We start from the raw sequence: 27,995 nt of genomic DNA on the forward strand, positions 1-27,995 counted from the left end.
AAAAAAAAAAAAGAGATAAAGCTTCTATGACAGTAGATTTGGTGTCAATTGTTTATTTTAGCATTGCTTGTATAACTGAAAGCTTGGGTAGAAATATTTTGGCTTTAAGCCTTTTCTATATTTAGGAAAACCATTAACAGCTTATGTAAACATTCTAATAGTTCCTCAGTTTTGTTCCAAAAGAAGTTTGAAAGCAGGATTCACTGAAGTTACAAGAAGCACTGTCATTAAAACTTTTATTTTTAAATACTCTCTGTAGAGATTTAAGAGTCACACGTGCAAACTACTGCACAGGTCTCCACCTCTTCCAGCCAGCCTTCTCCATCAGTCACTGCTCAGTGCCTGACAAGGTACTATGTGTGCACTGACACGCTAACTGTGAAGGCTGCTGGAACAAATTCATCCTTTTTCACACAGCAAAGTGGTCCTTATTTAACAAATTCATAAGCCACAAAGGAAAAGAAAGAGTTACTAAGAAACTATGGTTTACTGGAATCCAACAAAACATCATACTTACCTTGCAAACATTCCCCAGCTTTTCAAATATCCCTACTAATCTCTGTTTTTGAAGAATCAATCTTTGTTCATTTCTAACTGCCATCTTTCTATATAGATCACACCCAGAATTGGGCTGCACTGTGCATTACCTAAAAGGGACAGTGCATGGTACTCAGCAAACTGAGTTGGTTTGTGCTTTTATCATACCACTACAGTCTTATCAAAGTGAGAACTTTCTGCGAGCTGTGTATGGCTACACGACTCAGAAAATGCTTTTCAATATACATGTTTCATGGCTGCAAAAAGCACGCTTTTGACTTGCAACTGAAAAAAGGATTTCAGCTAAGAGGCATTTGCAAACACTATGCAGAACACCAGTTTAAAAAAAAAAAAAAAAAAAAAAAAGCCTTCTGCTCACTAAAATATCAAGTCACTGCCAGCTAAGTTCTGGCTGTGCTTTTATTTTTCCTTTAAGTCTGAAATTGTCTGCATTAATTAATGAACAGTTTGAGACTGGAAAATTCTGAATGCCTTTAAACCTTTATTGTTAAGTACTTCAGGCTGTCCAGGCCAGTTGCAACAGCAGTTATACCAGATGCTCTTGGTCTTAAGACTTCACATAAAGAAGATTTCAATCTTGCAACTAGCTGATCTATGAATACTTTTATTATTTGAGATTTCCAGTAAAAAGTTGCAAGCAAGAACAAGCACTGCAGAAGTTTTATTCAAACTATTTGATATTTTAAGAGCCAGCTAGAGATTCTGTGGGACATCCTGTTCCCCGGGTTATTTTCAAACTAACCACAATCCTCCCCCAAAGCCATGCTACCACAGCCTTCTTCCCTTCTAGCATGCACAGGTGTAAGGTGCTAGCTGTTCCTTCCCTGCTTTTATGAATCACCTGCAAGTATCCTGACTATCATGATTTTGTGTGATATTACAAAAAGACAAATAACTGAGTTAATAACAAAAGCAGAAATAGCCCTCCCTATGAAAACCTCTAAGAACTAGGATGAATACAGATGTGAGGATCAAAGCTTTATTTAGTCATTACTGAGAAAAAAAAATTAATTACCAATAAAGCAAATGCGATGCAACTTACAACAGCTGTATTGCCTCAGCAGCCATCACTGCCAGCCAACCTACCTACATCCTCAGTACTCCTCTAGCTTGCAAAAAAACAAACAAACATGTGTGCATATGGTGAACCCCCCTAGGAGCTGATACAGCAGACAGTCACTCCTTACCATCCAGTCCCCTACAGAAGCCCTCATTTCCACGCAGATCACTGTATAAACACTCAAGGATTTACAGCAACAAACTGGCTCAGGCAGGGAAGGGTGCCAAGCCAACAGGAAGTTATTCACAATGATTACAGGTGCTATCAGCAACATCCTCCTGTGCCCTCAGATACAAATGCAAACAGGCATTAGTCAGATCCACCAGCAGTACCTGGAGCCAGCTATTTCTCAGTGCTGTGATCAGCTCTGGACTTGCACAAACTGCATGAAGCTGCCTCTTCCTGGAACTGGGATAACTCACAGCAACCATCCCTTTGCCATCCAGGTGCCCCAGCTGGCTGACTGTCCCTATCCAATAAGGACAGGGTTTTACAGCGCCCGACACATTTATGCCTTGTATTTAGCATTACACATGTTGCAGCAAAATTCTGTATTCTCTACAGTTTATGATGCTACATGATAGTAGTTGCCTATAGGAACCATGCATATGAACTGAGAAGACAGACCCAGCCTCCAGTGTCTTTACCTACACATGCCTATTAAAACTATTCATTTCCTTCTCTAGCCTCATCTTTTGCATCTCTGTTTCCAAGAACAGGCACATGGCTATCACATTTAAAAACTCAGTCTACCATGACTGTCCAGCTTTTAGGCTCGCCTGGACCACAATGAGTGAAAAGGAACTGTCTTAGACAACATATAAAATACAGAATATAGTTAATGTATATAAGTATTAAAACATACATATATATATGTATATATATAGAGAGAGAGAGAGACAGAAAAGTAGAGGGCAACAAAAACATAAAGCTGTGGGTTGGACACATATGGGACCATTGTTAAGATTCAGTGTAAAAGCAGCACTGCTCCATGCTGTTCCTGGGGAAGGCAGAAGGAAAGCAGGACTCAATTCTCCCTTCATTGTGAAGTGTTTTACTGTACGCTCTCTTTCTAAACAACCCATTTTCTATTTCTACTTAATGCATCAGGAGGAATGGGGGATGCACATTCTGGAGCTGTAATTAAAATTTTCTTGCCTGCTGTGCTACACAGGCCTCCAGCTGACCACACACAGAAAGCAAAGTTCATGCAGTATGGCTGCTGTACGGCATGCAAGACAACCACTGGATGGTGACTCAAATACAGATGATTTTTAAAGTCAACAGAAAAATACCAGAAGACAGCCCATGCACACAGCTGAGTACAGATAACCTTTGGACTCCAGCAGCAAGGATAATCTCCACAGACAGCTGCTCACAGTTGCAAGGAATTCTAATGAAGCTGTTCTAAAAGAGCAAACCTTTCACTGTACCCATCCAGTCACAGGATCCAGAGCCAGCTCTGTGTTCTGGCATCAGCTCTGCATAAATGCCTTGTGGACGAGCTCTTCATTAGCTGGTCTGCTGATGTGAACACAATTAATCACAGACACAAACCCTTCCAGCACGAAGCTTACAGTTAGAAGAAATGATCCAACTTTAAAGTTCAGTATTTGCAAACACGCTTTAGCCTCTCAGATGCATTAACAGACAACACAGATCGGGTTTAGTATTTTAAGCCATTATGTGATGCTGATGCTGTGCTGTTAGCACAGGTTTTTCTCAACTACAATGAAGTTTTAAAGGCTTGCACTCTGTCCTGAGGGCAGAGGGCTCCCTGCCTAACACCCTATGTCAATTAGATATGACTAAAACAAAACAACACCACACTGACACACTTAATGAGACTAAGGCTCTATTTGAACATACTATGGTAGAAAGAAAGACAGGTAAGAACTGTTCCATAGAAGTGCACAGAAGCCTTGCCAACACCTTCATCCATAGGACCCACATGGCAAAGCAGGACCTGAAGCGGTTCATTTCAATTCAGTGCTGGCATTTTTATGTCTGCAGCTCCCCAGTCACTATCTCCACCTCATTTACAAAGCCTTTTAATTTTCTTTCTTCCTTCTCTCTCTCCATGCCAGTAAGGAACAAACTACTACGCAAACTTTCTCTAGGCTCACAATCAAAATAATCCTTTAAATCCTGCAAAGCCTCAGTTAGCCAGGAAGTGCAGCAATGCCTAAGCATTAAACAAGTTTTCATTGCTAAGTCAACAGACACACATTTTTGTTTATATACATATTTAAATGCAGGTTCACTTAATTCCCACTCTTTGGTTCAGAGTCTAAGCACACAGTATCCAATGTGATTTCTATGTAATATAAAAATATTTCCCTAAATTCTTTTCTAATCTACTTTCACACTTGGATTTCATCATATGTTCAATTTCTGCTTATCCAAATAACATCCTTTCTCTCTTTCTATGTACATACACATTCCCCTTAGCCATATGGATTTGCCAAAACTATAACACTTGATCTTAAATGTGTTGAAATTCAAATAAATAATCTTCACATCATTTAATGAAAGGAAAATAAAGCTTTTCTTTACTGAAAAAACGTTTTTCTTGAATGCAGCTGTTCAAAGACCACCTTTCACAAGAGTTTAGCTATGAGGTGATCAGTCTTCCCAAACACAGAATTTCTGAATGATAAGTAGTAGAACACTAGATACAGAATAACACAAATACAGAAGGAAACTGGGAACATCCTAAGGCATCACCCTTTTCCCCCATATACAAACAGCCTTTTTCTCTATCCCTACAACCACAGGTCGGGAGGCCTCTCCAAGTACTCTCAAAGAAATCTGAAGTGCTTCTGTTGTTAGTCAATAACAAAAGCATTCGTGTTAAGGCTGTTTGTTTGTTTTCCCCCTCTGAAGGAGGCAAAGCACATCTCCAACTTAAATGTGAGCCATCTACTAATTCTCAAGGCACCATTCTAAATACGTAGGAGTTTTCAGGAGACAAAGTGTTTCATTTTAACAAGCCTAAATAGATGCTCACAAACAACTCATTATTGCCACAATTTCATCATCAGAAATAGCTGAACCGCACTGAAAACTTCCTTCAAAAACCAGCCCACAGCATGGGAGCCTTCAGCGTAAACAAATTAAACTACTTCCAAACATTATATGCAATGAAAAATCGACACCTTACAACAAACCTTGCTCAGCAGACAGTTCCACCAGCACTAACTGTGCTAGCAGGGCTTACCCAAGAAAAATCTCTCAATTTACACAGCCTAATTCCTCACCACCTGACCACTCCCTCGCACAACACCACACCAAACCTTATTTCTCACAATGGGGACACCAGAGGACTGCAGCCAAGTGTCCTCATGGTGTCACTTGGTAACATCCAGTTCTCTTTCCTGAACAACTCCGTGAGAGCTATCCATTTCGATGCAGTTATAGGCTAAATCCATATTACACCTCCTTTATATAGCTGCTAATATATGCACTCATATATTACATGCAAGCAACAAATAATATGACTCAACTCCAAGGTTTTCTAAGAATATTCAAACCATGTACGTCTGCCATATAGAAAAATCCCTTTCATTCAAGCTGCACATAGAGGCCAGATGGCCAAGTGATTTACTGCAATTGTGCTCTGAGCGTGTTAGAATGAGAATCCTGACTACAACCTACAAACATACAGCAATTGATCAAAAAATTAAACTGATATCAGGAACAGATTTACAGATGTGACCAAAAGGAAAAAATAATTTCACTGCATGTGTTATACATAAAGGCACTAATTAATATGACAGCATTAGCATTTTCTTCATCGCAGACAAAACATGTGCTTTCTCATTTACAGAAGAAAAAGAAACCCCTAAATTGCGAATTAGCAGTTCTGTTGCAATCTAGGGATTATAGAAGTTAAGGAAACAGTAGGTTGCTGCTGAGCTAACTCCTCAAATCCACTTAGCTTATACAAGGGAAGAAAATAACAATACCGGAACGCTTCCTCTACAAAAGGCCACAGATCTCTTTCAATTTGAACCGAGCCAAAGCCCCATTCGCTGCTATTTGTACCAGTTTCACTTCCAACCCTAACTTCCTCCTCATCGCCACACTGCCTACATCAGAGTGGGCTTCTCAGTCTGGCCATTATCTTCTCGTGACAGGGATTCCATTTTCAGACTATATCAGGCATTTCTCAAGCAATTGCTGCAACGATTCTCAAAGCAGTATGGGATTTATCTTATTTGTGGTTTGTGGTTCATATCTGTAAAATTAATCACTCTTCCTACCTCATTAACTTGTAAAGTAGCTACTGTGAAGAAAAATCCATGGCCATTTTTAAAAGCCTTCTGTCAGAAAAGTGATGAAATTAATTATTTTCCTTTCCTGACCTTTAATTTTTGATGTCACTTTCTTTGGAGCCATTTGAAAAATAAAAAGGAAAGTCCTAAATGCAAACTGTACTTCAAATGAGAGGCTGAGAACTTGCTTCAGACTCGCTATGGTACGTGACTTACTTAGTAAGTGAAAATAAATCACAGTCTCTTCAGCTGAAGTCTAACACGGACACAACCGCATGCAGCCAAGATGTTCAAGAAATACTTTGCCTAAGCCGTTACTAGAGATAACTGCCGATCATTCAGATTATTTGACTGAACTAATTATATTAGATTACTCTATTAATATCTACCACTTCACTTCTGCATCAGACAGCGCAGGAGGAACGCCGTCCGTGCGTCCCTTTCCACGGGAGCGGCCGCCGAGGCGTCAGTTCCTCGGAGCGCGTTAGCCGGGAGGTTACATAACGCGTCGCTCCGGGAGCGATGCTGCAGCGTTACCTCCCGAGCGCTCACGGTAAACCCGAGCACGGCCACGGGGGCGGCGGGGATGAAGTAGGACTTCTTCTTCCGCGTCACTTCCCTCGGGGCGAACGCGGTCCGCAACCCCGCGGCGGGACGGGGCAGAGCCCGCAGCTCCAGCCGGGGTGACCCATCTTCAGCCCGACCCCGCGCCGGCAGACACCGCAGCGCGACCGGCGGCAGGGCTGCGGCCCGGGGACCCTCCCCCCACGCCCAACTTCGCCAAAGCGGCCGTCCGGTCTGGCCCTGCCCTGCTCCCTCCCCACCCGGCGGGACCCCGATACCGGACCGTCGGCCGGTGCCGCCGCGCCTTCCCGGCAGCAGGTGCGTCGCTGCGACCGCTCGGATCCCGGCCGGGCTGTGGAGGCGGTGGGGCGCGCAGGTGCTCCCTCCGCACGGCTCCCGGAGCGCCGGCTCCGCTCGGTCCCGCCCGCAGAGCCCTCCCTGTCCACAGGAAGGCGCGGGGCAGCGGCCGTCAGCCCGGCGCGCCGCTCACCTCCTGGGCCGCTGCCCCTGAGCGGTCCCGTCCTCTTCTCCCTCCTCCTCCTCCTCCATGGTGCCGCTCCACCCCCTCCGCGGCGGTTCCGCGGCTCTCCAGCAGGAGCTGTCGAACGGCTGCGGCTTCCCGCCCGCGCAGCACACCGCTGAGGGCAGCGCGCCAAGCTGCAGGCAGCAGCTCCACAGCGCCCTGCCCCGCACCATGCCGCAGCGGCCCCGCGTGCGCGGCCGCCCCCGCCCGGCAGTGTACGGCGCTGATAACAAGATGGCGGCGGGGCCCGGCGCCTGAGGCGGGCGGCGTCGGGCTGGGAGCCGGCCAAGACCTGTGGTTGATCCCGATAGTTCGTAAACGTTCCCTGTCTGGGAGTCTGTGCGGGCTCTAACTCACCGGTGTCGTAGCGAAAACTTTGCTAAAGTTGGTTCTCTCAGGAACTGGGAGCCTGGCCACCGCTGCCAAAGTTAAACTGTGCTCACTCAATCCCGCACCGCTGGAACGGGGACCCTCCTCGCACAGAGCGGCTCTCACATGCCTGCATTATCCTGGTTCTTTCCTTTGCTATTAGGAAATTAAAACTCCTCACACAGTGAGTTTAGTCCACTGCCAAGCCCCTGTGGGCAGTCCTCATCCGGAAGGAAGCAAGGGGTTCTGAGGAATCAGACTGGAGAAATGAGAAGCTCACAGAAGTAGAACAGGTACTTTTAAATTCTTTCCATACCTCCTTAACGATGTAAGACGATGGAAGGTAGAGAACAAAGTTATGCGTGTGCGATACTGCATGTAGCAGCAGTGTGGATTCAGAGGCTATCTGGAGTTCAGACACATTTATATGCACCTTATCTGGAAGCTCAGGAATCAGTAATGAGATTGTTGGGAAATCTCACGTAGGATCAGAAGTGAAGGTCTAAAGATCTTGGGGGAAGCACAGATACAGAGTAGTGCCACTCTGCTGTGCTCTTATGAGACATCACCTGCAGTATTGCATCCAGTTCTGGGGCCACCAACACAAGAAGATCATGGAGTTGTTGGAGCAGGTCCAGAGGAGGGCCACAAAAATCATCAGAAGGCTGGTGCACCTCCCCTGTGCGGATGGGCTGAAAGAACTGGGGTTTTTCATTCTAGAGCAGTGAAGGCCCAGAGGGGACTGAGGGAAAGGCTAAATGGCCTTCCAGTACCTGAAGGGAACCTACAGAAAAGCCAGGGAGGGACTTTTTATAAGGGCTGGTAGTGACAGAATAAGAGGAAATTGCTTTGAACTGCAAGAGGGCAGACTTAGGCTAGATATTAGGAAGTAATTCTTTACTGTGAGAGCGGTGAGACACTGGAACAGGTTCTCAGAAAGCTGTGGATGCCCCCTCCCTGGAAGCACTGAAGGCCAGACTGGATGGGGCTGTGAGCAATCTGGTCTAGAGGGAGGTGTCCCTGCCTATAGCAGGGGGTTGGAACTGCAAGATCTTAAAGGTCCCTTCCAACCCAAACCATTCTATGATTCTATGGAAATGCAAGTCTTACTTTTCTTATTATTAATCTATCATTCCCTTAACCTTTGTAAAGTAAAGAAAGCTAATACTGCCACATTATCTTGTTCAGAATGAGGAAAACCAATGTGTATTTGCTACCTTTGGTCAAGCAGATTTGCTGCTGATTTATGAGAGGGAAAATCCCAGTTCATTCCTCCTGACTCCTCTCAACTGACTTTTCCTGATCATTTCATCTCCTATCAGTATGTCTAAAGATAAGCAGGCTTTGTAGATGTTTTGATTTGTACTCACACTTCATTCAACATAAATGTATATGGATTTAACTTATTTCTACTCTGGCTTTATAGAATCTAAGGCTGACTACATGAGTTAGATGATAAAGCTGCTCTTTATAGCTACAATCAATGCCTGTTAGGTTAGGAATAATTAAAGCCTATGCATAGCAATTTGTGCAATCCAGCAGGCAAGCGCCTCCAGACCGGTAGTATCTGATTGCCAACAGTAATGGATTTGGGATGCTTATCCTGAAGGTCAGCTGAATGTCTCCCTGTAGGCAAAGCTGCATGCACGTGTCATTTGGAAGTTGTTTCTATGTCACCAGTGCTACATAAGCCATACTGAAGAGTAAGGCTGTGCTTGATCGTGTTTTGTCTATACTGCAAATACAGATGTCAGCATTTGGAGGCTGTAAGTAAAGACAACTGGTGTCTATTCAACACACAGTGTTCACAGTGTTTAATTTGAAAGGGAAATGCCTCTTTTTCTAGTGAAGAATTATACACTTGTTCAAGTATGTTCTGGCACAGCTAGAAGTCTGTATCTAATGTGTGTTACCTACTCTGCCACACCAGTCTGCACAACATGAGAAAATTAAAGTTGAGAGGTGTTTCTCAGCAGAACCAGAATTTTAAATTAATTTCCTGTTTCACTACTCCCACGAGCCATCTAAGATCTCAGTCTGGTCCTGCTGCTTTGGTATGTTTTGATCTCTCAATGTCTTATGTGCACAAATGCACTTAAACCAAGGAAAAGTCCCAATGGGACATCTGTGCTCAACAAGTTGTGCAAACCCAGAGCAGAGATCTGTCTGACTTGTAAAATACCACAGACATGCTAATGTGCTTAGAGGACTGATGTTCAGATTCTGCAGAAGTTGGGGGCTAGAAGTAACTAACAGATGGGGAGGTTCCAGGCATCTGTGAATGAGGTACGAGTTTTTCGTTACATCTAGTCTGTAATAATTTTATTTTCTCCAGTGGCACACATTTCTGGTAATTGTACTGTTCAGACTGGCCCTATATATTTCTGCTATAAATGGATTGGGAAGCCGCTTTATACTGCGGAGAGGCACAGATACTGAGGAATATCAATCAAACAGATTATTACTGGGTAGTGTATTTTATTTTCTCACAGTGAAATTTAACAGCTGAAATAGAATCCTATTTTATAGAGGAAGTTTTTATGGTATATCATTTCAGTAACCATTTGGAAGGAGATATTCCTTAACATAGCTTAAACTGCTTAATACAACAACCTGTATCTTAATTAGAATCATGCAGTTGGTATTTCATGAATTGTATCCACAGTGGTGTATTTCCCTTGGAGATAAAGCATGAATTAATCATGAGCAAGACAGCTCAACTCACTTGACTATAAATCTTCTCTCGATGAAGAGTTTCACTTTCAATGCAGCAGAAATTTATCAATATTTTGTTTAGAACTTGGAAGTGTAGAATTAATATCTTATTCACAAAGTGTAGTTTAGTTAGCTGACATAAGCTGTGTCAGAGGAAGGTACCTACTGTCTTGGTCAGTAACTGAAGCACAATCTAAAGAAGGAAAAAAAAAACAAAATTCTTACAATGAAACATTTTTATAGCTTTGTACATGAGCTGTCTTATCTTGATTGTGAAAATCCTCCAAGATAGTAAAATTAAACATATTCTGTCATCTCTTGTTAACATTAGAGTATCAGTATCATCAAACCCTGTTAGACTTAGGCTCACTATAAACTAGGCAACATTTTCTTTGACAGTGCAGATGCAGCTTGTAGCATCGGAGAGCACACTCACTGGAGCAGTCTGAGCTGGATCTCTCAGTGAAATAAACTATCCCAGCAAAGACATTTTTCACCACTCTGATGGTGTCTCTACTAAATTTCTTACTGGCATATAAATGTTGCACCAAAAGGAAGTCTGCTAGGTTAGTAAAATTCTCTCTGGTAAAACTGTCCCATGCTGGGATAAAATGGAAAGATTTAACCTAGCCCTTCTAATTATAATGTGGGGAGGAAACCATTCTCATGGTACCCGTGTTGTTTTGGAGAGAAGTCAAAAAAGAAAAGATATTTCGCATGGTGCAGGCAGAGGCAAGCAGTTTTAGAACACGTTGGATGATAAGTTATCCTGTGAAAGAGGAGTACACTGCCAGCTAATGCATATACACAAAGACAGTGAGTGCTTTACAGTAACATTTAATTAAAACATACCTAAACATAAAATATTTCTCCAATCTGGGCATAGCCCTTTAAAAAATAGTTAAGCTAACATTCTCACTGAGCTCCAAGATGTGTTTTAGAAAATCTTTCTGAGTTACTCCATATATCAGAAGCCTTATGGCTGAAGGATGTTCCGGGAACTAGAAAGAAAAACAGCTCAAGAATGATCAGTGGATACAGACCTGGCAAAAGAGCCTGTTATAGTTTAAATGGTAGCTTTAAATTGACAGTCACAAAATTGATGCAGAACCAATATACAGTACTTAATGAAGTAACTGTAAATGTCATGGTTACTGTTACAGATCCAAACTTCTTGCATGGGAAAGAAGCTGACCACTTGGGAGACTACAGAGAAGGAATTTAGAGAACTACTAAAAAAAATTCAAAACCAGAAAACCACCACGCTTCTAAATATTAAGTGAAATACTCTCTAATGACAAGCTAGTATCTTTACTTTCTACTTAGAAGGTAGGATAGAATCATGGAATGGCTTGAGTTGGGAGGTACCTTAAGGATCATCAAGCTCCAACCCCTCTGCCACAGGCAGGGCTGCCAAACTATGAGTGGAGGAAGACAATAACTGGGACCATAATAGAGACATTTAGGTTGCATCTGTACTAGCAATGGTCCAGGAGCATTCTTCAGCCTCGAAGCCAAATTGTACAGTGCATATATTTTCCTAGCCCAGAAGAGCAGGTGGCTTCATTTGCTGCTCAGTGTTCCCTCACCCCTCTAATGCCTCAGCTGTGATTGGGCACTATATGGGAGAGTGTTGGCACGAGCAAAAATGCAGGTTGTTAAACCTTGGTAGTGATTTAATAATTCCTAGTGATAATGCAACTGAATTCAAGGTCCATGCCCTGTTTACTGGAACACATCTAGCCTTAGACAATACCTGATTTTGCAACTTAACCTTGTATCTCAGGAGTAGTGCCAACCAGTATCAGAGAGAACTAGGGCTCCCTGAACTCAGTACTGCTGGAGCACAGCCGCATAGACCTCCACCTCAAAGAGCAGCTCTCAGGTCTGTGCACTGCCCTTGTTCTTTCCTCTCCTGACAGTTTCTTCACGCAGTGGATGAAGACCACTGCCTCACAACTGCCACACCTGGCTCCAGTGGGAAGTGTGAGGTTTTGAGGAACCAGTCCAGAGAAATGAGGAGCTCAGAGAAGTAGAACAGATACTTCTGAAATCTTTCCATACCTCCTTAAGGATGTAATACAATGGAAGGTAGAGAACAGAGCTATGTATGTATGACGCAAAAGAGACTGTATATAGTGGCAGTATGGATTCAGAGGCTACCTGGAATTCAGACATGTTTATATGCACCTTATCTGGAAGCTCAGAAATCAATGATGAGACTGTAGGAAAATCTCACATAGGATCAGAGGTGAAGGTCTAAAGATCTTTGGGGAAGAGAAACACAAGCTTTATCTTGTATTAATCTGTCATTCCCTTAACCTCTGTAAGGTGAGGAAGTCTAATACTGCCACGTTATCTTGTTCAGAATGAGGAAAACCAATGTGTATTGGTTACCTTTGGTCAAGCAGATTTGCTGCTGATTTACGAGAGGGAAAATCCCAGTTCATTCCTCCTGACTCTTCTCACCTGACTTTTCCAGAACATTTTGTTTCCTATCAGCATGTCTAACAATAAGCGGGCCTTGTAGATGTTTTGATTTGTATTCAAACTCTATAAAACAGAATCACAGAATCACAGAACCACAGAATTGTAGGGGTTGGAAGGGACCTCCAGAGATCATCGTGTCCAACCCCCCTGCCAAAGCAGGTTCCCTACAGCAGGTAGCACAGGTAAGCATCCAGGCAAATCCAGAAATGGATTGAAGTCTTGCCCCATTTTACTGGAACACATCTTGCCCTAGATAATGCCTGATTTAAAATTTAACCTTGTATCTTAGAGGAAATTAAAACTATTGCATTTGTTTCTAAAATCAGCGAAGCTTGGCAACTTCATTGCAAACATGCAGCACTAGGAGTTAATTCTGTTATGGTTAGTACCTGTAATAAATTGTAACATTGCATAACGTTTTGTGAAATAACTGTGATTAAAATTCATTTAGGAAATTCAATTACAGGGTTCTAAAAGGCCTGGTCAGTTTTGCATTCTTTTTTCAGTGGCACTAAGCATAAAGAACAATCCTTGCCCTTTTATGACTGAATTTGTAACTAGAGTAGGATATATTAACAGGTTTAATAAATAGGAAGAAGTACATTTGGCATGAAAAAGGGAGGGAAAAAAAAGAAACATTAAGAATATATATATTAGCTCCTTGCATGGTTATGTTTTTATGAGTGACTTCATTTTCAACTGTGAATTTGAAATCCTAGATCACTGTACTACAGCTTTCACTGTAGGCAAGATGACAACAAAATGTTTTTAGTGTCTAAATGCATTACTGGAAGGTGCCCTTCTGGCATTCATTTTAGACTCATGCTGTAATGGATTGAGCTTGTATCTGTCTTTTACGTCAGGGAATATTTTTTACATATAGTACCATGGCTTGAATGTGAATGTCAGTAATTGCTAAGATCTTAACTATACCCTCTAGATGGATTTCTGATATGATCAGATCACTGTACATTTAATGAACCTTACTCTCATGTCACTTATGTCTTCGGCAGGGATTTTGTTTATTTATTTGTTTGGATTTTTTGTTTGTTTCTTAGTTTTTGATGTGTGGCTCTAAGAAATACCTGGCCTTAGTTCTGTGCTTCTATTTACTAGTGGTAAATAAAGATATTTGTCATCCCACACCCTCATCAGCAAAGGAGTGAGGGGCATGGGTCCTTGAGATGGTCCGGCTGCCTTCAATGGCTGTGAGTTTAACTCTTTGGCAGTACTCTTTGGCCTGTAGACAGTCCTCTGTGATTTGGGAGGAAAATACATCCTGCCAAGTTTAGCCTGGCCAGACTGCAAAATGAGGGGGTAAGTGCACTGGAAGTGCTACGAAGTGTTTGGGGAGGGACAGAACGGAGATATGTAGGAAAGGAAGGAGACACAGTACGGGTCTGTGGAAGCATATACTCTGACATGCTTCATGGTGAAAATGTGCTGGTGGGGGTATTCCAGACTGCATACATCTGCAGAAGAAATACATAGACTGCAGAAGAAATATTTAGACTGACCAAGGAAGATGCCTGAAGAGTGCATAGGCCTGAGCTTTCACCAGCGGTGTCCTAAATAGATTGCTCTCATGATTTCCAAAGAGGGCTAAGGGAATGAGCTGATCTTCAGAGTGAGACAGGTCAATTTAGCTGTTTATTCTACATGATTTGTAGGAGCTACCTATAAAGCTGTGGAGCACTAGAACCCTCTTCTTTCTCATATTTGAACATAATACCTGTAAGTCTTACAGTCACTCTGTTTTGGAGGTTTACAGATGTTTATTTCCTGCTAATAGTGACATATTCATTCCAGGAGCCTAGGATTGGAGCAACTTGAATATGCCCTCTCTCTTTTTTTGAGCTTAGAGCCAATTTAGTACCTCTGACAACAATGCAGAATAAAATCAATGATGTTCGTGGAAGAACTGGGGCTACTTTTTACTTGTATGCTTCTAGAGCGCTTACAGAAAGACAATGTCACATCAAACTATATGTGTGCTTATATGAGTGCTATATAAGTAGGCTATTTCAGAAAGAATGAAGCTAGGGAAGCTGGATTTTCTGTTCAGTTTTACTCAGTGCTCCGTATATTCACCCTGCCAATGCAATAATATGAGCCCACCCCTCTCCATGCCCACCTCACCATCTCCTTGGGCAAGAGAGAGCATGAGCTGTTGCTAATCCAGTTGGTCACTTGTGCAAACTGGCTGGCAGCATAACACACAGTACTGTTTTCTACCTGCATTCTTCATACTTGGAGAATAATTTGAGTCTCCTTCCACTGTCTAGCTACTGAGGTTGAAGAAAATAATAGGAATTTCAATAATTGTGACTGTATTAGGCTTACTTTTGGAATGCACTCTTGTGTGTTCTGAGGCTTTGATCATTTGACTCACCAGTACAAATGTTTTAGAACAACCCAGCAAACACAAATTTTTGATGATTGCTTTCTTTGAAAGCCAGACCACAGGCAGAAGGACTAATATGAATAAATCTCAGTAAAAATTGGAATGTAGTTGAGTTGTCCACTTTCACTAAGAAGCAAAGGAATGCTCTAAGATTCTGTAATCCATTAAAAGCCCTTCAGATTTCTGTCCTTCTTTCCAATATTGTTGAAATTGGCTGGTAAGTCTGACCTGGTTAGAATCAACTAATGCTGTGAGCTTCTGTGTAATTTCAAGTTAGTTTTTATATTGCAGTGAAAACCATACAGTGAAATGAAAAACAAGAAAAAACAATGACTTTTAAAATTCAGTAGAGTTACTGTAGGGAAAATAGGCATGAATTACAACAAAGGTGTATAACAGTGAGATAGGTCAAAGCTTCCTTGAGAGTTCTTGTAAATATTCAGTCAAGGACCATCCTTTTTCTTGCCTGTGCAAACTGTTTTTGCAGCATTATTGTACATACATTACAGACATATATGCAGGGCTAGAAGTGACTTCAAGGCATTCTGTAATCCAAGCCATTATGTTCAGCAAGGCTCTTTCATGTAACTGGAGCATTATAATTGTCAGTAACACCACACAGGCATACTGCATGCTGCAGGAACTGCTTTCCGCTGCTAAGAAGCTGTTGTGGCACCGATGGAAGCTGCTGGTCTCCCAGGCTGACCTCCCCACTGAAATGAAGCTGAAACCTCTCCTTCATCCACAGCTCCCAGGAGGGAGAGGGAAAGGAAATCCGCTTTGACTTCAACAGCTGGCACTGAACAGAGGAGAGGGTTATAAATAAATGCAAATGAAGAATGAGGGCATGTGACAAGAGCCAGGAAGGTCACTGTTTGGTGTGCCAACAGATGAGCAATGCTTAGAGTGGCATTTGATAAAATGTCACTCTATGAGTAGACATGATGATGATGTCAAAAGAGGCTCATTTGAGTTGAGGTTTGGGAGGATCCTCTATTTAAATCCTGTCTGAGCTACTGACAGGCTGCATGACCTTCTAGAATATACTGAGATCCATGGGTCAAACTAGTTCTTGCTGCAACTAAATTGATGACAATGGAATTATTCTGGGAGTGAACTTGATTTCTCAGACATCAGTCAACACAGCTGGTTCACTGAATAAGTGAAAGAAGGCAATCATAGATATCACTGGAAAACAGATGAATCTGAACTAAGCCACTTAGTATCTGCAAGACAAGAACAGAAGTGCACAGTCATTACTTAAAATGCATAAATAAATGTTGATGGTGGTTTATGGGCAAAGTAAACTCCCTGAAGGTAACTTAAATAGTTTTTCAAGGTAATTAGTGTAGTTCTATTTCTCTATTTTTTTTTTTTAATGGGATATAATGATTATGTATTTTATTCAAAACTTGTGAGATGAATCATGCGTCTTTAAATATTCTAGTATAGTTTTTTCTTCAAAAACTTTATAATTGACTCAGGAATACAGATCTGTATTACACAATGGTAAGCTTCTTTCAATGAAAATTCTTTTGGTGTCAGATTATAAAATGATTGTGATAATTAATGAATCATAAGAATTGGTATTAAAAGTACCTAAACAACATAAGCATAGGATAAAACTATGTGTAAAATGGAAACAAAAATTACTTCTAAGTAGGAAGCTTTCTACCTCCTGAGATGGAAGCTGATAGAAACCATGTTACAGATTTGGAGGTAGATGAATAACGAGTGATTTACTGCTTTGTAGAAAAGTAGTGAGTGACTAGTGTTCTTTTACTGATTTTTAACTCCACTATTTGTCTAATCGTAGAAGCAGTGGAAATTTCAAGTGCTACTTCCCCTTGTTTCACCAAGATCTCTACAAAGGTAGCAATACGTTTCTTTGGAGTTGAAATGAAAGAGTCAAATTGTGATCTTGCTTTCAAGGCTAGCTAAAAGGAAACTAAATCCTGATGTCAGTGCACCTGTGTCACAAGGAGAACTTTGGGGAGTTTAGAAAGCATAAATGGACCTGGACAAAATGATTACAGAGCAATAGTAAGAGATGTTCTCAGCATAGAAAAAGATAAAGGGTTCTCTTATCTCTGCCATTCCTGTCATTTAAGCAAAATGAGCAGTTACAAATCAAAGGGTTCTTTTATCCCTACTGCTTATGTGATTTAAGCTAAACAACTATTTTCAAAACACAGCTTCATGTATGTTTCACTTCTACAGGGGTACACTAACACTAGATAAAACAATACTGACTTAGCAAGCGAAAAAAAAATAATAACATAATTTAAGAAAACCTGAAGACGTGACACTGGCACACTTTTTCCTTCATTTTCATTCCAATTTAGTAGAGAGGACAATGGAGTTACATCTCCAGATATAATTAAATAAAAAGATCAAAAATTTTTTTCCATTTCTTATCAGCGCTGATTAGAACAGGACATTGCTTTGTGTGTCTTTTATTATACCTGTCTACATATCCCATTGTGCCAGCTGCAGTTTTATGTGGTGTCAAAACAGCATTGGTTTGTTGGGTTTATGGTGAAATACTACCCCAGGCGCTTTTCAGGGGGGCTCGTTAGTAGCACTTCATCATCTTTCTGTGCAGCTGATTCTTTTTTAAGTAGTACCTTCCATTCTGAACAACATCCTATTTTTTCCAGATGATTTCTCTGGTCTGTTACCATTTTTTAATGTTGATCCTATTCTTCAGAGTTCCAGCAATTTCTGTATGTACAAGAGTCATTTATTAAATATCTTTTCTTCTCTGTAATCAAACCAGGAGTTCAAATATTTAACAGTGCCAGGTGCAGGACAGGCTTCTTTAGAGCTCCATTTGCCATGTTCTTCCAGCTGACAGAGAGCACGGGGTAATGACTTCATAAGTAACCACCTTACAGTAATTTTGACTTGGATCAGCAGCAGCCAGCTTATCTGGTATAGACTACAGAGCATCTGAGTAGACTGCTGTGAACAGGGATCACTCACAGGGATCACTGTAAACACTCACTGGATCAGGTTGCCCAGGGGCCCATCCACCCTGGCCTTGAACACGTTCAGGGATGGGGCACCCACAACATCCCTGGACAGCCTGTTCAGTGCCTCACCACCCTTGAAACAGACAGTTTCCTCTTAACATGCAACCTAAATCTCCCTTCTTTTACTTTTAAAGCCATTGCCCCTTGTCCTATCACTGTTTGCTCACGTAGAAAGTAAGTCTCTCTCCTGCTTATAAGCTCTCCTCAAGTATTGGAAGGCAACAATGAAGTCTCCTTAGAGCCTTCCCTTTTCCAAGCTAAAGAGGCCCATCTCCCTTAGCTTTTCTTTGTAGAAGTGCTCTAACCCTCTGATTATCTTCAAAGCCCTCCTCTGGACCTGCTCCAACAGCTCTGCACCTTTCTTGTGCCAGGAGCCTCAGCCCTGGGCACAATTCTCACAGATGAGAGCTCACAAGAGCACACTTTTATCCTAGGATGTGATGTACATGTGCAGCGTAACATTTAGATCAGTGTGATGAGAGTGTGAGATGTTCATTTCCCTGTCCCCCAAGAAAAGGCTGTGTACAGAACTGGAACTATCCATGTATGTCAGGGCCACTCTGCCCTCTTCTGTGTGGCCCCCAGGAGAGGACAACAGGGCTTGGTCATGAGATGGGAGAATTTTCATGGAAAATTGAATCTGTTCCCTAGACAGATTCAGAATATTTCTTTAGCTAGCCATAACTGCGTCTGGCATAATAATATTAAGTATCTATTGCTTCTCCTTAATCTGCAGAGCTTGTTTCCCACTTCTAGAAGGCTCCTTTCACAAGACTGGTATTTGGTAAAACTGTATTATCCGTTACTTATCACCATAGGATCACTAGATAATTTAGTTTGGCAGGGATCACAAGAGGTCTCTAGTCCAACATTCTGTTCCAAGCAGGGTTAGACTGGGTTCAGACTTGTCTTTATACTGTTGGATTTTGAAAACTTTCAGGACTTCACAAACCACTTTATGACTGCCTCATGATAAAAATGTTTTCCCTTAAATCCAGTTCAACTATCTCTTCTTTGAACTTATGCCTATAGTCTATCACCATCCTACCATACAGCACTTTGTAGAGCCCAGTTCCATCATCTTAATAATCTTTTCTTTGTATAGATGCTTAGGAATGCTTTACTTTTTCTGTTATTTGGGAAAAGGAACTAGAAGGTGAAGCTAAAGAAATGCCTTTCAGATTCTTCTTTTTTCCCATTTGAATGTTTGATCATTTCCTTTCTTCTTAATCATTCCTTATTTAGAGCAGGACTGAAACGGCTACTTCTGAGAAATAATAGAGAATGAATAGGTGAATTATATAAATCTGACAAAATTTAGAGCTCTTAATTGATCTATGATGTCTTTACTTGTTCTTTTCCTTTTCTACCTGGAAGTCTTATTCCCTTTTTTTCTAATTTACATATCAAAGCAATATGTAAGCAAGCATTTGCGGAAACAAGGAGGTGAAGAAAGGTTAAAAACAAGAAAATAATTTAAAAATACAATAGACAGTAGAAGAGGTGTTTGTAGAGGAAGGCTTCAGTCAAAGTGAAAATGAGACTTAACAGGAATGGTGATATAGATAAGGACTAGCATTTTTCAGATTCTCAGTAAAAGAGGTGTTGTGGTTTAACCCAGCAGGTGGCTCAGCACCACGTAGTTGTTCGCTCACTCACTTCTGACAAAACTATTTACTAAGACAGAGAAAAAGAAAAGGATAGTAATTACGACAAACATATATGTGTGTATACATGTACATAACAAGTGATGCACAAGCTCACTACCACCCAGCCAATGCCCAGCTAACCCCTGAGCAGCAGAAGAGAGAGAGATGAACTCCCACTCCTGTCAAAACTCCTTCCTTGATGTCATGTGGTATGGAACATCCCTTTGACCAGTTTAAGTCAGCCATCCTGACTCTGTTCCCTTCCCAGCTCCTTGGGCCCTTTGCTGAGAATGATCTCTATTCTGAACAACACTGCTTAGCAGCAACTATAAACATTGATGTGTTATCGTGTTACCAACATTGCTTTTCTCCTAGAACCAAAACATCATACCAGACACTCAAGAAAACAATTCCATCCCAGCTGAAACTAAGACAAGAGGATAATGGGCTACTTCACACTAAGAAATCAATCAGTCTTACACATGATTCAATATAGTTTTTCTTGATATTTCTTGTATCTTAAACAGTGGTTATATTTGGGGTAAAAAACATGTTTGCTAAAACACCTACATGAAGGGCAACACAGAATGTAACTTCCACTTAGTTCTTAAAGAAAAAAACATCACAGCCTCAAGTATAAGCTGTGGTTAAGATCCATGCTATGTCAATGGTTCTCTACCTTTTACAGAATAGTAATTTGTTTTGTCTGAAAAATGCAGATCTCTGTGACTTCACAACACAGTGACAGAATCATAATGGCATTTCCTCCAGGACTGTATCTTCCATTTTGTATAAATGGGAATTGTTAATGTGTGAAATAGAGGATTTCTTCTCTCTTCAATGACTATCGAAGAATGTTAATGGCAACACAAAGCTCTTATTTTTCATTTATGTTTCAAAGGCAGGTGAAATAAACTCAGACCCAACTCTTTCACTAGACTAAAATGCCTTGCTAGTCCACATGGTCTAACATGAAGTAATTAGGATCTGAAGTAGGATGTGTTGGATAAAATTCTGCAGCCTCTCTGATACAAAAGGACAGACTTTCTGGGCAGAATTTTATTCTCTGTATTTGAAATCTGTAAAAGTTTGTAATGGAAGAAATCAGTGTGAGTTTTAGACAGTGAAAATATAACAGCAGAAGCCCAATAAAGATGTGACACTAGCGAAGGCTGAAGTATTCTAAAGTAGCACAAGTGGGGGGGGAAAAAAAAAAGAAATTTACATTACACTGGGGGTTAGTAGAAAGTTAATCAGTAATTTGGGAACTGGGAATACGGCTTGGTTTGTAAGTCAGTCACTATCCTATGCAATCTGTCTGTTTAAATGTGGGTACTTTGAATGACATCAGAGTGTCTCATTGACTCTGCTGAACTTTGATTCATACCTTTAAAATCTCTGTCTGTGAAGACCAGATAGTGAATCTTAACTATGCACATGCTTTATTGCAAACTGGAAGGATGGGTTTTCCATATTCAAATATGCATAATTTGGGCTAGGAAAAGAGAGCTGATGCATACATTCCTGAGAAATTTATGAGGACCTTATATGGATGAAATAAAAATTTCATGTAAATGCCACATACTCCTTTTATTCATCCAGAGTCTGCTGAAAACCTTGAAAAATAATAAAAAAGAATAGTTTCAAGTAGCTCTGGGGAGTTCAGAGTTTCTCAATAAATACTTCTAAATCATGTTAAATCTACTATAATACTAAAAACTAATCCTGATGCTTAACATATAATTTAAAAAGAAGAGATGTAAATAACTTCACTGCTAAAAAGCCAAGACTAGAAAATACTTCTATGGTTTTATACTTTTTATCGTTTGAAAAAAAAAGAGAAGTGGGAAAGTCAAAAGGAATGGCAGTGAGATTTGTGCTCTGTGCATCAGGCAGCAAGTTCTTAGGCTTTCTGGTTTTATTTTTTATATCTGACCATAGACAAATGTTTCAGAATAAAATGAATGTTATATAATGTACAAAAAAGATCTGCCTCCATTAACAGACTATCAGGATAACTGACTGATAGCTGTGGTCAGAAACACGAGATTATCACTAAAGCTTAAAATAGTGCAACTACTATTCTAATGGAATTCTGATGGCATAGAATCAATGCAATCAATGACTGAAACCAGCTAAAGAATAACTGCCAGTCCCATCCCCTCATTCTGTTGAACTACTTAGTAGTTGTCACTTGGATTCCTATTCCAAGCCTTTTTGTATTCATACTGCAGATCATCTGTCATGTTTAAAAATGTTTCTTAGGTAGATCTCTTAAGCCTCTTCTATTAACCCAATTCTTCCTTATATACTTAGTTAATTGGGATTTTCAAAGAAAGAAATGCATGTTCTAGGGATACACAGGTACTCTCCCTACCTCCTAATCACTATCTCAAGTTCCAGAGGTGAAAAGAAGCAAATGTGCTTAAGGTATGCTGGATCTTTAGACATGTATATATATTTGAACGTGTCCTGGGTATTTCAGGCCTATTGCATATCTACAGCTCAATTCAGTAATGTATAAGCACTGAAATTCTTGCATTGCAGACTTGACAATTCTATGAGAATAGGCGGCTCAAGTTGCATGGATTCTGAGAAGATGGAATGCGTTCTATAGAATTGCAATGTGCATAAAATACACAGCAAACCTTTGCATACACAGTGGGACATGTACATGTTTGGCAGCCTGCTTGCTGTTCCTGCTCTGCACTGGCTGCCAAACATCTGGAAGTTAGATTAAAAACATGGGAAAATGGTAGGGAAGAAAATAACCAGCAAAAGCAGTCATCTCCCACAAAAAGTGGTTGGCCTGGCACTCTGGGCTGTAATAGCGTTTGAGAAAGGCATCTATCTGGGACATGAGAGCATGGTGGGTTATAGAAGCTCCAATTTTTCTTTTTTCAGAGAGCTATAAAAAAAGGCCAGTGAATCTGAAATAAATCTACGAAAAGACTTTAGGAGATATGCACCAATAAACTCAGTGCAATTCATTTGTTTAACTGAAATTTAGAAATATCAGCTTCAATGAGTTAGCTGTTTGATTATGTGAGAAATATCTCGCCAATCTTCTCCCACATTCTCAAGCTCCTTCTGCTGGCTTTTCAAGTGACAAAAATCTCAATTTCTTCTTTTCCAGGCATCTGTCAACACTTAGCTTTTCTCTAGATAGTTTCTACAGTGTAGTTAATAGTTTCACACACACACACAAAAAACAAACAAACAAACAAACAAAAAACTATATCATCTTGAATGCTAAATATGTGTAATATGTGCAAGCATCAAAACATGAACTTAATGTAAAGATAAATAACACAGAGACTACTCAATTGTTTTAATTTATATTTAATTATTGATAAGAACTTTAATAAAGATACTACTGAATTTCCACGTTATTGTACTTGCTGGAGATCCTTACAAAATATAAGTTCAGCCTTTTGTGCCCTTAAGTAAATACGTTTACAGTCTGTATAATACCTTCTAATAATTTAATAAAATGTATGGATCTGATCTTCAGATAAGTGAGGTCTGGAATGCGCTACTAGCCTGAAGCTCAGGATAAGATCTGCTTTGCCCAAAGGCATCTGCCTTGAAGTTGGCTATCTTTACCTGTTGAACTATTCATTAGTTCAGAGATAAGTGCCACCAGCAGACATTTCTGAGTAACCATCCTAACAGAGGTCTCCAGAGTACAATGGATAACCACATTTTGGAGCTGTCTTGTTTCTGTCCTGTTGGCTACTCAGAGTGTGGAGAACTAGTTTGAAAGAGCTGGTTAGTCCAGTGCAAAGGGGTGAATGAGAACTCCAATTCATAGTAACATTAAGGTTGGAAAATACCTCTAAGATCATCTAATCCAAACGTCCACCTACTACCAAAATTGCCTAACTAAACCATGTTCCCTAGTACCACTTCTACATACTTCTTGAACACCTCCAGGGACAGCAACTCCACCGCCTCCCTGCGCAGCCCATTTTAGTGCCTGACCACTATTTCTGAGAAGTTTTTCCTAATGGCCAACCTGAACCTCCCCTGGCACAACTTAAAGCCATTCCTTCTCACTCTATCACTGCTACCTGGAAGAATATGCCAAACCCCACCTTGCCACAACCTCCTTTCAGGTAGTTGTAGAGGGCAAGAAGGTCTCTTCTGAGCATCTTCTTCTCCAGACTCAGTTCCCTCAACTGCTCCCCATCAGGCTTGTTCTCCAGACTCTTCACAGCTTCACTGTCCTTTTCTGGACATGCTCCAATGTTCTTCTGGTAGTGATGGGCCCAAAACTGAACACAGTACTCAAGATGTGGCCTCACCAGAGTTGAGTACAGGTACTCCCTGTCCTGTTGCAACACTATTTTTTACACAAGTCATTGGTCTTCTTGGCCACCTGGGACTCTGCTGGCTCATGTTCAGCTAAGCATCAACCAACACCTCCAGGTTCTTTTCCCCTGCACAGTCTTCCATCCACTCTGCCCCAAGCCTGTAGCAATGAATGAGGTTGTTGTCACCAAAGTGCAGGACCTGGCACTTGCGCTTGCTGAACTTCATCCCACTGGCCTCAGCCCAGTGGTCCAGCCTGTCCAGATCCCTCTGTAGGGTTTTCCTACCCTCAGGCATATTGTCACTTCCTCCCAACATGGTGCCATCTGCAAATTTACTGAGAGTGCACCCAATTTCCTCATGCAGATCATCAATAAAGATATTAAATTCAGCTAGTCCATAGTGGCATTATGGACCTCAGAGAATTTACAAGACTATGGAAATCAGTGCAAGGCTTAAACCAGCTAAGAAGTTGGATAGAGCTATGAAGCAGAATACCTGTATATGTTGCTTCCCCAGTTCAGTTGCAATGGGGAACTGAGGTAACTAAACAAAAGTTGCCTTGAGTCAGTTGCTACTATGGATAAGTCTGTATTTATGCTGCATTATTAGCTATATTAAACTACATAGTCTGAATTTTATGTTTGTTAGCAGTTTCTTAAACATTGCTGAGACTACAGAGATCAAAAATTGAAAGTTTAAGTGCTATATCAGTGCGAAGAGTTGCATTAACAGCATTCTTCTTAAAAAATGTAGGTTTCCTTCTACAGATCCTTAAGAAAAGATGCTCACATCTTTGTTACCTGCATGGTGTCTGAACATAGAAGGAATAGTCTTGAATTATTCTAGCAATTTGTGTGCCCTTTTGATTACTTTCTGGAGAAAATATTTTTTTAAAGTGACTTTTCCATAAGATTGGCAAAAAAAGTTGAAATGAATGTTGGAGTTTGGGGAAGTTATCCACCATCAAATTAAAATAATGATATAAAACAATTCACCTGAATGTGGAATGTGGCTGTAGCCAAGGAAAGGTGCAGAAGCAACACTTTTGTAGAATGCCAACAAGAGCAAAAACAAACAAACAAACAAACAAACTGTTTTCTAAGATCCTTGTTCTGTAGTAAGCCTGCTAAAAGCTGAGAAGAAACGTATCTGTTTTGCTAAATCAGATGAACCTACAGTAATTTCCGACTGAATTGCTGTATCAGACTGAATTTGGCATACTGTTCTTGGAGAGAGAACTTTGTTATTAACTATCCAAACTCCTTCCTTTTATCTTTCTGATAGAAGTCTTCAGAACTCAGGTAGTGAGTTGTTCAGTACTTGGTGACAGGTCCTCCTTTCTTATTTCAGAGCACAAATATTATTAAGAGAAAAAGAACTTCAGTCGGATGAAATACTATAATATTCCCTGAAGAAAGTTTTTAATCAGCAGTTTCAAAGGAGCTGCTCTCTTAATGAGCAAATGAAATGTAAATTCAGCCAATGGTTTTCATGTTGAATTTGCAGACTTCCTTACAGCTCAAGAGTGCAAAAGACTGATGTCAGTGGCCTGTAGGCACTTGCACTTACTGCCCAGAAGCCATGGGATTGAAAAGTTATTTGCAATTTAATCAGATGGAGGATAACCTATAGGTAGCAATGATAAAAATAATTAGCTCGATGCCAGTGAGCAGCTGACATGAAAACCATATATAGAGCTTGATTTATATACTCAGCATAGCTTTATTCACACAAAAAAACAACTTCCTCTTAAAAAAAGTATCTTTTTTTTAGCCCAAGTTTTTAGGCTTGTTTGAATTCTACTTGCTTGGCTAAGCTAAATGCAATTCCTGGCAGCAGCATTTCGGCATGTTCATTAAGTGCAATACTATATCATTGCTTTAAAAACATAGTGAATTGTAAATAAGCAGTGAACATGATGACTCCACAAAAGCAAACCCAGCACTAACCAGTAGTTTAGCTGCAGGCAATTTCAATCGTTAATGCTTTTACTGTGTGCTGGTTTCAGCAGTTTTGAAGGTCTCTCTCCTGAGCAGCGCTGTTCTGATGCTGCGTTGCCGTTGCCTGCTGACTGAAGTTGAATCAATCTGCAAGTCAGGACAGTGCTTCCAGACAACCTCCATAGCAACCTGATCACGACAGTGTGTCCTGCTGACAGGAACTTTTTATTTTGAAAGAAGTATTTTATCTATACAATTGAAAGAAAATCCCTTTGGTATAATCATACTTCACTCATGTCAAGATTGTCATTCTAGTTCAGAAGTAAAGCTGTACTGATTTCCAAGTGTGGTGTTCAGCCTCTGTGTTGACACCTGGTTATCACCTGAATCAGGTAGGAACATGTAGATTTCCAATTTATATCACTTTCACTGCTACTGAATGGCATTTTTTTGTGAGGTGGAAATATTTCTCTGTAAGCAACCAGTCAGATATACGGGCACTGGGAGCAGCTGGATCTTTTTATTCTTTTTTTAAAAGTTGGACATTGTGTAACACAATCTCTCCCCAATGTGGGTTCTAAAAAAACGTGAGTTGATACCACAGCCTCTTCCTCAGCTGCAGTTTCCTGGCCACTCATTTTCATGAAACATAGGAATGACATTATCTTTGAGTACTCTGTGTTCAGTTTGGTCGCTACTGTATAGTAATGAGCACAGAAACCTCATTTCCCCAGAAAATTAGCTGGAATTGTATAATTCAGACCATGTTTTATTACAGGTTTTAGTGCAATTCCTATCAGTTTGGACACAAAATCCTGCTCAAAAACCAAAAGTGCTGTACTGTTCATGAGGAATGCTGATCTAGAAGAGCTACTTAGTATAAAATGCAAAGCTGCTCTTTCTTAGGGTGAAATCTGTAGTCTGAATTAGAAAGAACCAGACTGTCATTCTGAGAATCTCATCTCTGTCATCTACCCATTTCGTAAGGCTACATGGCATCCTGAAACTTGCATGGAACTGTTTATGTACCACGTAGATAAATGCAGGATAAATTACAAGGACAAGTTGTTTATTCAGAACTTCCCCTGCTAATCCTGGTCCTCCTGTTTCATTGTTGCTTGAGTTAGATGTGTAAGAGATATAAAGGAAGGTTTCTCCATTGGAAGCTGCAGGTAAAACTGTTTACCTTAACCATAGAGATATTGTGAGCACCCTTTGTTATAATAGCCCATTTCTAAATATTCTAATTGTAAAAAGATATTGTTCAAACCATTTGAAAAGTAGTGTTTCAGAGATACTTAGATTGTGTTTGTATATTCAGTTCGTACAGTTAAAGCACCAGTATCTGTTTTCTTTTACTGCATTTTTAGCTGAATAGCAACATTTCTTGATTTGAAGCTGCATCTCTCTAATGACCTTTGCTGAATGCTAAATTTTAGATTGCATTTACATATGAGACATTGCTATTTTATTAAGTAGGAGACATAATATGAGGATAATCAGTTTATCTTAAGCTGTAATTCTCTGTCTAGCAAGGATTCAAATTTCTAGGATAGCTAATGGCTCAGTGAAGTCTGGTAAAATGTCTTTGAGATAAATCTCAGCATAATGAGATCAGTTAGATCTAACTGTAAAATAGAAGAGAAGCTTAATTTTAATTTTCAAATGCACAGTTTGATGCTTTGCTTTTTTATTTTACAGCTTGACAGAGATGCATCTGAAACAAGGAATGCTGGAACTGGAATGATCTTTTGAATATGCATAAACTAAAAAGGGAAAAACCAAATGGGGAAAAAAAGAAAAAAAGTGTGGCTAGCTTCATGTAGAGATGGATTTTCTATTCCACAGAAACTAATTTGCCTCCAATGCAAATTCTCTGTTGAAAGGATGTGCCTACACTGCAGCTGGAATGCTTCAGACATAGGTTATGTGGGTACTAAAGCGGTATGGGCAGTAAAATAACAGTAACAGTAAAAATTTAAATCACAGAGACTATAACAAATGTAATCAAGGGCTCTGTATCAAATTCAGAAACACCTGGTTTCTTGGTGTTTAGGTTTGTATTTTAATAAATGAGTTGACAACAGTTTCCAC

The 27,995-nt window shown here is 40.4% G+C and overlaps 1 protein-coding gene and 1 long non-coding RNA gene across 3 annotated transcripts in view; one reads left to right on the top strand and one right to left on the bottom strand.

Moving 5' to 3' along the window:
* NAPEPLD (N-acyl phosphatidylethanolamine phospholipase D) overlaps positions 1–7,155 on the bottom strand; it is a 19,823-nt gene extending 12,668 nt beyond the window's left edge. Inside the window, exon 1 of one of the 2 annotated variants that reach the window (XM_042872503.1) lies at positions 6,950–7,155. In XM_042872503.1, the coding sequence (XP_042728437.1) occupies positions 6,950–7,155 (206 nt within the window). Of the gene's footprint in view, positions 1–6,742; positions 6,820–6,949 lie in introns of those variants that run through there. The other variant, XM_042872504.1, reaches the window with a different exon arrangement.
* On the top strand, positions 6,704–27,987 carry LOC122180677. The gene is made up of 3 exons (XR_006179199.1): positions 6,704–6,777; positions 7,515–7,644; positions 27,603–27,987. It is a non-coding gene; the product is annotated as an uncharacterized LOC122180677 (long non-coding RNA).
* The last annotated feature ends 8 nt before the right edge of the window (positions 27,988–27,995 follow it).

The sequence above is a fragment of the Lagopus leucura genome, unplaced genomic scaffold (assembly GCF_019238085.1).
Source record: "Lagopus leucura isolate 7727_CA_CO unplaced genomic scaffold, USGS_WTPT01 Super-Scaffold_100008, whole genome shotgun sequence".
NCBI classification, from domain to species: Eukaryota; Metazoa; Chordata; class Aves; order Galliformes; family Phasianidae; genus Lagopus; species Lagopus leucura.